At 31.6% G+C, this 14142-nt stretch overlaps 1 protein-coding gene across 1 annotated transcript; it reads left to right on the forward strand.

The window, feature by feature from the left end:
* Window positions 1-393: 393 nt before the first annotated feature.
* Window positions 394-7488, forward strand: LOC106300089 (myosin-3). Its single transcript, XM_013736161.1, has 23 exons — window positions 394-756; window positions 1253-1564; window positions 1629-1730; window positions 1807-1950; window positions 2050-2200; window positions 2278-2305; window positions 2405-2570; window positions 2653-2716; window positions 2816-2829; window positions 2910-2994; window positions 3205-3308; window positions 3383-3521; window positions 3729-3847; window positions 4042-4194; window positions 4437-4526; window positions 4611-4688; window positions 4867-5025; window positions 5158-5364; window positions 5460-5665; window positions 6103-6238; window positions 6335-6464; window positions 6561-6707; window positions 6779-7488. The coding sequence occupies exons 2-23, from the start codon at window positions 1259-1261 to the stop codon at window positions 7393-7395; spliced, it is 3345 nt and encodes a 1114-aa protein (XP_013591615.1). The 5' UTR covers window positions 394-756; window positions 1253-1258; the 3' UTR covers window positions 7396-7488.
* The last annotated feature ends 6654 nt before the right edge of the window (window positions 7489-14142 follow it).

Genomic DNA, 14142 nt, shown 5'->3' on the forward strand with positions numbered 1-14142 from the left:
CCCTCTTCTAAAATTATCAATGGAAATTCATATTTCTATGGAATATGAACAGGTAAAAGTTAGATATAACACTGATTATCATGTAAGATACAATTCCAATAATTCCTCGTAACGTATTTAATCATTTGTAAGAGAAAGTTTTGGAAAAAAATTTGAAACAATATTTCCGTTTAGTATAGTTTTAATTTTTTTTTTAAACAATCATTAAATGAGGAAAATATTTTGTACATTTAAAAACAAAATAAATCGGTTAAGAAAAATATCAAAGGGTACAATAGGAATTACCACCACGTGAGGTGCTGAAAATTCCACTGGTGGTGGTGGTGGTGGCCAAAAAAGACATTCAAAACTGTCGGATGGACTAATTAAATTAAAAATTAAAAATTACAAGGAAAACAGTTTTACTAAGCAGAGAAAAAGAAGTTGCATCTCCTTCTTCCACCTCCCGATTTTTCTCTCCAAATTTTCTGATCCCCCCTCAAATTTTCTCACTCACCACCATTGTTAATTTGTTGCTTTAAAACCCTTCCAAAGTGTTATATATGTATTCTGTCTCCTTTTAAGTGTTTCCTCTTATATTCATTCCTTCGTTGAGTTCATCGTTTCCTGAGTCTACGTTTGACAATCACGGAAATTCATAAAGAAGGTTTGAATGTTTGTGTCTATGTCCAAGATCGATCTCATCGGGGAAACCAAATTCTTGTGAATCTCGAGTCTCACACACCATTAAAAGTGGTTACTGATTTATTTAAAAAGGTAATTAATTCCACAGCTTCCAATCTTTACTCTTTTTGATCTTTTCTAATGAAATCAAGAAAACAAAATGGAAGCGGTCATGTGCTGAAGTAAGGTGGTTCTTTTTCGGTTTTAAAAATCATGATATGAGATTCAGTCTTAAACTGGTTTGTTTTAGATCTCATCAGATAAAAAGCTGTGTAAGAACAAGACTTAAGATTTGTTATTTTGAGTGAGATCTTGAGGTGAATCCATTGGTTCTTGCATTGCTTTTACTTAATTTTAGACAGGGGAACCAGAAAGTCTCTACATTTCACTTTAGATTATTTCCGTAGATTGCCTAATCTTACAATCTTTTCACTTTTTACTTGGTTGTAATAGCGACTGAACAATCACTTTAGTCTACATCCTCCTAAAAGTATGGTCCCTTCTTCTAAAAGCAAACCACAAGTGCTTTAGTCTTTCTGGTCTCTCTTCTTTTGAACTAAACACTTCTCTCTCCCTCTCTTTTACACAGGAAAAAATGTCCCACAAGGTTAAACCATCTGTTCAGTCACTTAAATCGATGCCGGCGGACTATAGATTCCTTGGTTCACCACCACTCTCTGATCCCCTTGAAAACTCCTCCTCTGGATCAAGTGTTTCTGTGACCATTCCACGAAATGGTCACTTGAAGAATGGGTTCAAGGGAACTAGAGATTCTGTTGGGGGAGTGGATAATGGTAATGAAGATTCACCATATAGCGTTTCAAATGGAGATCCTGTTGTGCCCTTGCCTCAGAGTACTGATCGCAGGTGGAGCGACACAAGCGTATATGCTCGGAAGAAGGTATGCTTAAGGTTGATTATTTTGGTTGGTCCAACAAACATTAGAGCAAAACATTCTTTTTCAGGTACTGCAATTTTGGGTCCAACTTCCATGTGGTAACTGGGAGCTGGGGAAGGTGTTGTCAACTTCAGGAGAAGAGTCTGTTGTTAAACTACCTGAGGGAAATGTATGTGAATTTTTTTTAATTCCCTGATTTAGATGTTGATACTATTTTTAGTGTTTGATCAGAATCTATGTAACAGGTGTTAAAAGTCATATCAGAGACTCTAGTACCTGCAAATCCTGATATACTTGATGGAGTAGACGATCTCATGCAACTAAGTTACTTAAATGAACCAGCAGTGTTGTACAACCTTGAGTATAGGTACAACCAAGACATGATCTATGTAAGCCGTTTCTGCTAACTTAGTTTTTTTTTTTTTTTGTGTATGTGTCATGTTGACAGTTTTATTATTGCTTTTCTGAGTTTTTCTCTATGGTGATAGACAAAAGCAGGGCCAGTTCTAGTGGCTGTGAATCCCTTCAAAGAGGTTCCTTTGTATGGAAACAGCAACATTGAAGCATACAGGAAAAGATCAAATGAGAGCCCTCATGTCTACGCTATTGCAGATACAGCAATCCGTGAAATGATACGAGGTGGGATCATGTTTCTTAATTGTTTAACGTATTGCAGTCTATGTTTTCATTCTTATCGTTTTTCGTTTTCCGTTCAGATGAAGTTAACCAATCCATCATTATAAGGTTAGTTAAAATTGCCTCCTACAAAGTTGACTGTTACAACTTAAGTAAAAGTTGCGCATTTGTAAGTGTTTTCTTACCACAAGATATGTTTTTGTACAGTGGAGAGAGTGGAGCAGGGAAAACTGAGACAGCAAAGATAGCAATGCAATACTTGGCTGCTCTTGGAGGTGGAAGTGGGATCGAGTATGAGATATTAAAGACTAATCCCATCTTGGAAGCATTTGGAAATGCAAAAACATTGAGAAACGATAATTCTAGTCGTTTTGTAAGCTCTCAATCCCCATTGGCTATTGAAGCTTTGGTTCTTTGTTTGTCTCATAATATTTTTTTGATGTTAAATTTGACAGGGGAAGCTGATAGAGATTCATTTTAGTGAAACAGGAAAAATATCCGGTGCTAAAGTCCAAACATGTAAGCACAAACCTGGTAGTTGCTGCGTCATTATGTTTATTTTTTTTCATATACAAATGCTAACTTAAGTTTTTTTTGCTGTTTCTTCAAATTTTGCAGTTTTACTAGAAAAGGTAAGTTCCTCTATACTATTTTGAAACATAGTTTGGTAACATTGCCATGCTTTTCTTTTAATTCTGACACATTTTAATAGTCTAGAGTGGTTCAATGTGCGGAAGGAGAAAGGTCATATCATATATTTTATCAGCTTTGTGCTGGGGCTTCACCGACTCTTAGAGGTATGATTTGGTAATCTGAAAAAAAATTATATTGTTGCATCCCTTGCAAGTTAAAATGTTCAACGTAAATTATTAGTTTATTGTATAGACTTTCTAGGTCCATGTCGGTGATATAGAACTCTTCATATATTAACACAGATATAGTTACTGACTAACTGGTAGAACAATATTGTATATCTGACTTTTTTATTCCACTCATTGTGAAATCAGAGAAGCTAAATTTGACAAGCGCAGAAGAGTATAAATATTTGCAACAAAGCAATTGTTATTCAATTAACGGAGTTGATGACGCTGAGCGTTTTCAAGCTGTCACGGTAAACAACATTCAGTCAATTTACTTTGTTCTTTCTTTCTATTGAGCGTTTGATTGAAAAACTTGCTGTTACAGGAAGCTCTAGACATTGTGCACGTTAGTAAAGAAGATCAAGAAAGCGTGTTTGCAATGCTTGCAGCAGTACTATGGCTGGGGAATGTTTCTTTCACCGTTATTGACAATGAAAACCACGTTGAACCTGAGGAAGATGAAAGTGAGTCTCTTCATTCCTTAGATACTGATAGTTACTCTGTTATTCTGTATATTGTGTTCGAAATGTCACCTTTAAAATTTTTTGTATCCTTCTCTTGGAAAATGATTTTGGTTATTTAAAGTTTACTGGTTAATATTTGCGGCTTATCTGGCGACGTGCACAAGCTTGCTAACTTAAGTGGTGTATTTTTTGTTTTTTTTTCTTCAGGTTTGTCAACTGTTGCTAAATTGATTGGATGCAACATCAATGAGCTAAAGCTAGCTCTATCGAATCGTAATATGAAAGTTAGAAATGACACAATTATACAGAAGCTAACACTATCGCAGGTAGGTCGTTTACAAAGAATCGCTTGCATTTAGTTTTCTTTTTGTGACTAAGTGTATTCTGAGTAGCGTCTGTAGTCATGATCTATGCTTCTTATTTATTTGGCATCAAGCCTTGCAGTACATGAGTATTCCTTCTGGAGATAATGACTTGTTTTATTCCTTTGTGTGCTGAGATTCTGTAAATCTAATTTCAGGCAATTGACGCAAGAGATGCTTTAGCAAAGTCAATATATGCCTGCCTATTTGACTGGCTGGTTGAACAGATAAACAAATCTCTTGCGGTGGGAAAAAGGAGGACTGGCAGATCCATCAGCATTCTGGATATCTATGGCTTTGAATCATTTGATGTATTCTTCTTTTGGTCTCTCTTTAAGTTAATCTATCTGCAGAAAATCTGAATGCTTAGGAACTATTTTCTCATTGAGATTTTACCTTATCTTTCTAAAATATCAACTAGTGGATGTGTCCACATTGCATGATGAGAAAGAACGGTCATAGATTTTATTAGAAAATGGTTTGATATATGCATATTCTGTTTAAAATTTGTACCATTGTCAATGTTGCTGAATAATTACTTCACATATTGCAGAAGAACAGTTTTGAACAGTTCTGTATAAATTATGCAAATGAGAGATTGCAGCAACACTTTAATCGTCATCTATTCAAGCTGGAGCAGGAGGTAAAGTTGCCCACTTTCTGATATGGCTGAGCATTCACGTTACAGACAGTTCTGAGGGCTTAACATGTCTTTTTGCTCTTCCAGGAATATATACAGGATGGTATTGACTGGACAAGGGTTGATTTTGAGGACAACCAAAATTGTCTCAGTCTCTTTGAAAAGGTAATGGGATACCATCACATGCTTCATATGAGTATATCTGTTATGAGGTTTGGCGATGACTTCAGATTATCAAGCTGCGTAGCAATTGATGCGATGTATCGTGTTGGAACGTACTTATTGTATATTCCAAAAGCATGTACTCTAAGTTCTAATACAGGAAAGTATCACATCTGTGCAGAAACCATTAGGTCTGCTCTCGCTTCTGGATGAGGAATCCACATTTCCGAATGGCACAGATCTGACACTTGCCAACAAGCTTAAGGAACACTTAAGTGCTAATTCCTGTTTTAGAGGAGACCGAGGGAAGACTTTTACGGTTTCTCATTATGCTGGAGAGGTAATAAGCTTTAGAAAACTCAGTGGCACTGTTGTTCAATTTTGATGTTTAGAAATCCAAACTGAAACAGGAACCTAGTCTTCTTTAATTATATCTTCATGATGCCAATTCTTACTTTCTTTTCCAACTCAGGTTACATATGAGACAACTGGATTTCTAGAGAAGAACCGGGATTTGCTGCATTCAGATTCTATTAAGCTTTTGTCATCTTGCTCTTGTCACCTTCCACAAGCCTTTGCTTCTAGTATGCTCATTCATTCTGAAAAACCTGTTGTTGGTCCTTTATACAAAGCAGGTGGAGCTGACTCTCAGCGACTAAGTGTAGCAACTAAATTTAAGGTATGTCACTTTTGCCTTTAAGCACAGCTTTCTTCTATTTAGGAGACTTCTCATCATCCTATAGTTAGTGACCATGCCTGGATACATTTTTTCAGGATCAACTTTTCCAATTGATGCAACGACTAGGCAACACAACACCGCATTTCATTCGCTGCATAAAGCCAAACAATGTTCAGTCTCCCGGGTTGTATGAGCAAGGTCTTGTCTTACAGCAGCTAAGATGTTGTGGCGTCCTAGAGGTGGTTAGAATCTCCCGGTCTGGATTTCCTACCAGGATGTCTCATCAGAAATTTTCCCGAAGGTGACAAACTCCCTCAGTATTCAGTAGCTGCACTTTTTAATAGTAATAGCAATGTTCAAGAAATGGCTAGGCCATAACTAGGCACTTTGGAAAGGCTAGCGATTACGCGGATTATTCTCGGCTTAGGCGGGACTAGGCATTAATGAATTATTGATTTAATTTATATATACTAAATTTATATAACATATTTTAGTTTTGGGGCTTAATTATAGATTTTTTTTGATGAATTATCAAAACTAGATATACAAAATAAATAAAAAAACTAGACAAATTTGTGGATTTGTACCAACATTATTACTTAGTTTTACAGATTTAGATTCATTTAGATCAGATTTTAAGAAATCGTTTCGGTTTAGGACCAATTTGCTGCCTAGACCGATTTTTAGAACCATGAGTAGTAGTCAAGCATTCATGTTGTTTTCCTTGTCACACTTTAGGTATGGTTTCCTTCTGCTGGAGAGCATTGCAGCAAAAGATCCTCTTAGTGTTTCGGTTGCAATTCTTCATCAGTTCAACATCTTGCCAGAGATGTATCAAGTCGGCTACACAAAACTGTTTTTCAGAACTGGCCAGGTACTATATAGATAGTCTTCTGATGTCTTGACTTTCTCTAGAAGGGAGCCACAAATTTAGAGACTCTAACTGCAAGGTTTTGCCTCACTTATGCAGATTGGGGTTCTTGAAGATACAAGGAATCGCACTCTTCATGGGATCTTACGTCTCCAAAGCTGTTTTAGAGGGCACCAAGCACGGAGTCGTCTAAGAGAGCATAAAAGAAGAGTTACCGTTCTTCAATCATGTATAACCCCTTGTCTCATTTCAATATTTCAATATAAGTAGAGACTGTTTCAGATTAACTTGAGCTACGGCTTCTTCATACCTCCTGTTGTTTCAGTTGTTCGTGGAGAAAAGGTAAGAAAGGAATACACAGAGTTACTTCGGAGGCATAGAGCTTCTGCTGCTATACAAAGCCATGTTAAGAGAAGGATTGCTAAGAGACAGTATAAAGCCACTGTTGATGCATCGGTTGTAATACAGTCAGGTAAAAAAAGAGTTAATTAAACCTTGAAATGTCAAAACGTATTTGATGTTAAAAGTTTCATTTACTCGCAGCAATTCGTGGCGAGCTGGTTAGAAGATGTGCTGGGGATATTGCTCTCCGTGAGAAAGAAGAGGAGAACGACATTCTCCGACAAAGACTGCAGCAGTACGACAACAGGTGGTCTGAATACGAAACAAAGATGAAATCAATGGAAGAGATTTGGCAAAAGCAGATGAGATCATTGCAGTCAAGTCTTTCCATTGCAAAGAAAAGCCTAGAGGTTGAGGACTCGGCTAGAAACTCTGATGCGTCGGTGAACGCAAGCGACGCAACGGAGTTATCAGGAAGTGGCGGTGATTTCAGGACACATGGGAGGACAAGAAGTGTTGGTGTGGGTTTAAGCGTGATAAGCCGGTTAGCAGAAGAGTTCGGACAGAGAGCTCAGGTGTTTGGTGATGACACAAAGTTCTTGATGGAAGTGAAGTCTGGTCAGGTGGAGGCGAGCTTGGATCCGGAGAGGGAGCTAAGAAGGTTGAAACAGATGTTTGACACGTGGAAGAAGGATTATGGAGGGAGATTAAGGGAAACGAAACTGATACTTGGCAAACTTGGGAGTGGGGAAAGTGGTGGTTCAGCGGAGAGAGTGAAGATGAAGTGGTGGGGGAGGTTGAAAAGTACCAGGTTTTAATGGTCTCTTTATTTCCTTGAGACACACGTCTCTATTTTTATTTTACACGTTTGATGTTATTCTTCGGTTTTCGTTTTGTTGCTGAGAAGTGAGAAGGCTACTTCACAGAACTATAATGCATTAATAAAATTTATAAATCTAATAAGAATTAATGTCTCTTACAAAAGAGGGGATATGTGAAATACTACAAATTTCATATTAAGGTAAGTAGATGTTATGGTTTGACCGTTTGAGTAATTTTTGTCTATAATTATACCCTTGATTAATTTTTATAGATATAATTAACTGTTTATGGCATAACTTGTAATTTTATTTGAAAAATAAAGGGTAAACCAAAAAAGTGTTCTTGTTATAATAGTATGTTGATATATATTACAAAAAATCTTTATAATTAATTTTTTTTTGAAATGTTTTTCAACTTTATTATGATTTCTGTTGACCAACTTCACAGAACTATAATGCATTAATAAAATTTATAAATCTAATAAGAATTAATGTCTCTTACAAAAGAGGGGATATGTGAAATACTACAAATTTCATATTAAGGTAAGTAGATGTTATGGTTTGACCGTTTGAGTAATTTTTGTCTATAATTATACCCTTGATTAATTTTTATAGATATAATTAACTGTTTATGGCATAACTTGTAATTTTATTTGAAAAATAAAGGGTAAACCAAAAAAGTGTTCTTGTTATAATAGTATGTTGATATATATTACAAAAAATCTTTATAATTAATTTTTTTTTGAAATGTTTTTCAACTTTATTATGATTTCTGTTGACCAACTTCACAGAACTATAATGCATTAATAAAATTTATAAATCTAATAAGAATTAATGTCTCTTACAAAAGAGGGGATATGTGAAATACTACAAATTTCATATTAAGGTAAGTAGATGTTATGGTTTGACCGTTTGAGTAATTTTTGTCTATAATTATACCCTTGATTAATTTTTATAGATATAATTAACTGTTTATGGCATAACTTGTAATTTTATTTGAAAAATAAAGGGTAAACCAAAAAAGTGTTCTTGTTATAATAGTATGTTGATATATATTACAAAAAATCTTTATAATTAATTTTTTTTTGAAATGTTTTTCAACTTTATTATGATTTCTGTTGACCAACTTCACAGAACTATAATGCATTAATAAAATTTATAAATCTAATAAGAATTAATGTCTCTTACAAAAGAGGGGATATGTGAAATACTACAAATTTCATATTAAGGTAAGTAGATGTTATGGTTTGACCGTTTGAGTAATTTTTGTCTATAATTATACCCTTGATTAATTTTTATAGATATAATTAACTGTTTATGGCATAACTTGTAATTTTATTTGAAAAATAAAGGGTAAACCAAAAAAGTGTTCTTGTTATAATAGTATGTTGATATATATTACAAAAAATCTTTATAATTAATTTTTTTTTGAAATGTTTTTCAACTTTATTATGATTTCTGTTGACCAACTTCACAGAACTATAATGCATTAATAAAATTTATAAATCTAATAAGAATTAATGTCTCTTACAAAAGAGGGGATATGTGAAATACTACAAATTTCATATTAAGGTAAGTAGATGTTATGGTTTGACCGTTTGAGTAATTTTTGTCTATAATTATACCCTTGATTAATTTTTATAGATATAATTAACTGTTTATGGCATAACTTGTAATTTTATTTGAAAAATAAAGGGTAAACCAAAAAAGTGTTCTTGTTATAATAGTATGTTGATATATATTACAAAAAATCTTTATAATTAATTTTTTTTTGAAATGTTTTTCAACTTTATTATGATTTCTGTTGACCAACTTCACAGAACTATAATGCATTAATAAAATTTATAAATCTAATAAGAATTAATGTCTCTTACAAAAGAGGGGATATGTGAAATACTACAAATTTCATATTAAGGTAAGTAGATGTTATGGTTTGACCGTTTGAGTAATTTTTGTCTATAATTATACCCTTGATTAATTTTTATAGATATAATTAACTGTTTATGGCATAACTTGTAATTTTATTTGAAAAATAAAGGGTAAACCAAAAAAGTGTTCTTGTTATAATAGTATGTTGATATATATTACAAAAAATCTTTATAATTAATTTTTTTTTGAAATGTTTTTCAACTTTATTATGATTTCTGTTGACCAACTTCACAGAACTATAATGCATTAATAAAATTTATAAATCTAATAAGAATTAATGTCTCTTACAAAAGAGGGGATATGTGAAATACTACAAATTTCATATTAAGGTAAGTAGATGTTATGGTTTGACCGTTTGAGTAATTTTTGTCTATAATTATACCCTTGATTAATTTTTATAGATATAATTAACTGTTTATGGCATAACTTGTAATTTTATTTGAAAAATAAAGGGTAAACCAAAAAAGTGTTCTTGTTATAATAGTATGTTGATATATATTACAAAAAATCTTTATAATTAATTTTTTTTTGAAATGTTTTTCAACTTTATTATGATTTCTGTTGACCAACTTCACAGAACTATAATGCATTAATAAAATTTATAAATCTAATAAGAATTAATGTCTCTTACAAAAGAGGGGATATGTGAAATAATAAAGATTTCATATTAAGGTAAGTAGATATTATGGTTGAGAGGGGATGCATTTTTTTCATTAATTATATCTTTGATTAATTTTTACATAAATAATTAAATGTAAGTGGCATAACTTGTAATTTTCTTTGAAAAGTAAAGAATAAATCCAAAAGGTGTTCTTGTTTTAATAGTATTGATATATAAATATTGTTAAAAAATCTTTATAGTTAAACTTTATGTTAATGCAAATTTTGAGTATGAGTTCTGTTGGCCAACTTCACAGTCAAAATTTATGTTAATGGAAATCTCATCGCATGTAAATACCTATGAGATATATATATATATAAAGAACAGCACAATAAGCTATACATAACTACCGCAATATTCTAAATACATTAGGTAAATAAACAATTAAATTTCTAACTTGTTTGTTGAAAACACAGACGTTGGGTCTGAATGGTAACCACGGTTTTTATAATATAAGCGGTGTAAAATTTAAGTGCAGTACGATTCAACTACGGTTTATGCAGTTTACGAGATAAATGCAGATTAGATAAAAAAATAGTACAGTTTTCATAAATAAAAAAAGAAGTGCGGTTTTGATATAAAATTAGTATGATTCTATTATAAAACGTAATTCGGTTTTGATAAATTAAATTATAATTTTGATTAAAAAAGTAACGTAAAATAAACATAATAACACAATTAGAAATTAAACTTGTTTGTTTAGTGCTAAAGATACAATTTTAAATTTAACTAAAATAAAAATGACTATAATTTACGCATTTTATGTAGTACAATAATGATTCATCTGTGAGTAATTCATCTGTTAAGTGAGTCAAGTGAAGTTTTACAGAAAATAGTTTTTAAAATAGAAAGCTTTCATTGACTTTCGTTTGATTTTTGGTTTTGTTTACATTTTATGATCTTAATATATAGTATTATATAGTTAATTAAATTGATTTTATTCAGAGTAACTATTTAACTAAAATAACGGGAAAAAAATTTCACCGAAGATGAAAACCATACCATAAGTGACAGTGGCACCAACGAAGTGCGTTATTAATCACATGCGAACAAACAAAAAAAAACTATTTGTTAAATGTGTGTGATTGGTAACATTGCTGTTGGGTCCATTAATACCGTCCCGCATATAGTAAAAACGTCGTTGCCATTAATTCTAATTTTCCGTTTGGATCTCTTACCTTTTGACTGGTTTATATAATTGAAGGATTTCCAGAAGAAGAAAAATAGTTGTTGCATATTCTAAATCACAAGAAATGGCAGCAAACAAGTTTTCTCTTTTGTTATTTTCATTGATGGTATCTACGTTTATCCTTTTACCAATGGCTTCAGGTAAACATTTTTTCAAAGTTAAATTGTCCCAAAAAAAAAAAAAACTGTGTACTATTGTTCTACTTAAGAATTGATAATTGATTGATCATTTAATTTTTTTGCATCCCAATTAGGAAAAATCCGTATATGTCCGGTAAGGAGACCACCTTGTAAGGTCAGCCAAGAATGTATACAAAACTGTAGAAAATTAGGGTACATGACAGGAGGCTGTGAAGAAAAACATTCCAGTGTATATTGTTGTTGTATACCCAAAATGAAATCTCAGGATAATCCTCATCACCTAGTGCATTCCTAACTAATTAACCTCTCATTTTTATGTATTTTCATTATATGAATAAAAATATATTTATGTATGATTGATCTACATATAATTTAAAAATATCAAAATATGTGAAATCATCATTGTAATTTTTTTTTATCTAAAAGTTACTTTAATATATATACAAACTTATTAAAAACTTAACATAAAAAGTTGGACAATTTTCCTAAATAGTTCTTTTTAAGTTTTTGTCACAAAATAGTCATAAAAAAAAAAGACCAAAATATTTTTTTTTTATTTTGAAAATTTTAATTTTAATTTTTTTTTTAATTTGAAACTCTATCCCCAAAACTCCACCCCTTAACTCTAAACTCTAAGTCTTGATTAGTTAACCCTATGGTTACCCTTTAATAAAACTTATTTTGGTTATTTTCTTCATTGAAGGCTATTTTTGTGACAAACTTAAAAATGCTATCTTAGGAAATTTCTCTAAAAAGTTTAACAAGAAAAACAAAATTATGTCCAAAACCTTTTTACGGTAGGAGCTATATGCTTTTTAAAATATTCACATATAATTAAAAATATCAAAATATGTCAAATCATAGTTTAATATTTTAAAATTTTTAAAATTTCCAAAAACTAAATCTATTAAAATAAACTTAAAAATATCAACTAGTACAAACAAACAAAAAGTAAACAGAACTAACTTAATTGGTATATATGCTAACTATTTCCAAAAGTAACATGAGTTTTTTTTAATAAAAGTTATCTCAAAAAGTATATCAAAACATACAAATAGCATATACATCAAAATAAAAAAGATAGTTAATATAACAATAGTTAAGCTAATCAAATAAATAAAATAGAGACTGAAATTTTTGTATTTAGAAATTTCTTATTTATATTCCTCAACTGTAGAAAGTCATCTAAATTTATAATAGTTTTTACAAGTTCCTCAAAAGAATAAAGATTGATTTATAGTTCTTTTTATCGAGCCAATTCATTCTTTGACTTAACAATAAATTTGCAAAATTTTATTAAATTAAATAATGGTAAAAGTAATTCACTTGTATAAGAAAATATTATTAATTATGCCTTTTTATTTATGCATTTCAAGCTATTTTTATGAATCAAATGAATTAGCATATTTATTCGCTCATTAAAAAAATTGTTTTTAAATAACACTACTATATTACGTTCGACAAATTTTGTTTTCAGAAATTTATAATCCAAATCTTCATTAAATTAAACAGACAGGTTTTGATGAAACAAACCTAAAGATTTTTATAACCTACAATAACTTTTTAAACTAAAATCATTACTTGTAAAAAGAGTATATAATGGCTTTTTATACGTTTTATTGTAATTTACCAATAAAATGATACAATTAATGTTTATAAAACTTTATTAAAGCAATCAGCCTAACATATAAAATTAAAAATGATCTCACATGGTTTTTATAAAAAAGATGTTTGAAGAACAATATTAGTAAAATATATGAAAACATGAAAAGGTAAGTAGATACTTTGGTATATCTGGAAAGGAAGAAATAATAAAATCCTTAGTAATATTGATGTGGATCCTATGGATACCCTTAAACTGACTGAAACGGAATCAAAACTCTGGGTTGAAGCACAAATATTGAATGATTCAAGGAGGACTTCACAGATAGAGGCTACGATTCTTCCGTCAATTCCAGGAAGATGGTGTTTAACGGATGGTTCCTGGAAAGAAAATGATAGTTTTTCAGGTCAAGGATGATACAATACCTTAAAAGGATTTGAGGGTTTAATGGGAGCAAGGAATGTTAGGGCTTCACTCTCTCCTCTTCATGCAGAGATGAAAGCTTTACTATGGGCAATGGAATGCATGAAAAACGTACGACAATTTCAGGTTACGTTTGCAACGGATTGTTCTCAATTGGTGAAGATGGTTTCAGATCCAGAAGAATGGCTAGAGTTTGCAAGTTATTTGGAAGATATACAAAGTCTGAAAGAGAGTTTTATTTGTGCAGAGATTATCTATGTATCAAGAACGCAGGATAAGAAGGCGAATAGCTTAGTCCGCAGTGCTAGGAAAAAAACGTCTTTTGTCGTTCACATAGATCAATATCTCCCAGTGTGGTTCACAGAGTCAATATGAGTCTTTAAAGTTGAGGACAAAAAAATAAATAAAAAAAAGGTAAGTAGTTATTATGGTTGAGCCATTTCTGTCTATAATTATAACCTTGATTAATTTTTATAGATATAATTAACTGTTAATGGCATAACTTGTAATTTTATTTGAAAAGTGAAGGGTAAACCAAAAAAGTGCTCTTGCTATAATAGTATACTAGATTTTGTATATAAAACAATATAATTTTTTTTTTTGTCGTCAACAAACAGACTAATATAGCCCCGGCGAACAAAACTGGTAGTTCCGTATCCATGTGAACGACGAAAGACGATTGTTTCCTTGCACATCGTGCTAGGCTATCCGCCTTTTGGTTCTCCATCCGGAGTACATGAATGATCTCTGAACTAATAAAACTTGTCTTTAGTATCATTATATCGTGCATGTAACTCTC

Source organism: Brassica oleracea, chromosome C6, assembly GCF_000695525.1.
Source record: "Brassica oleracea var. oleracea cultivar TO1000 chromosome C6, BOL, whole genome shotgun sequence".
Taxonomy (NCBI): domain Eukaryota; kingdom Viridiplantae; phylum Streptophyta; class Magnoliopsida; order Brassicales; family Brassicaceae; genus Brassica; species Brassica oleracea.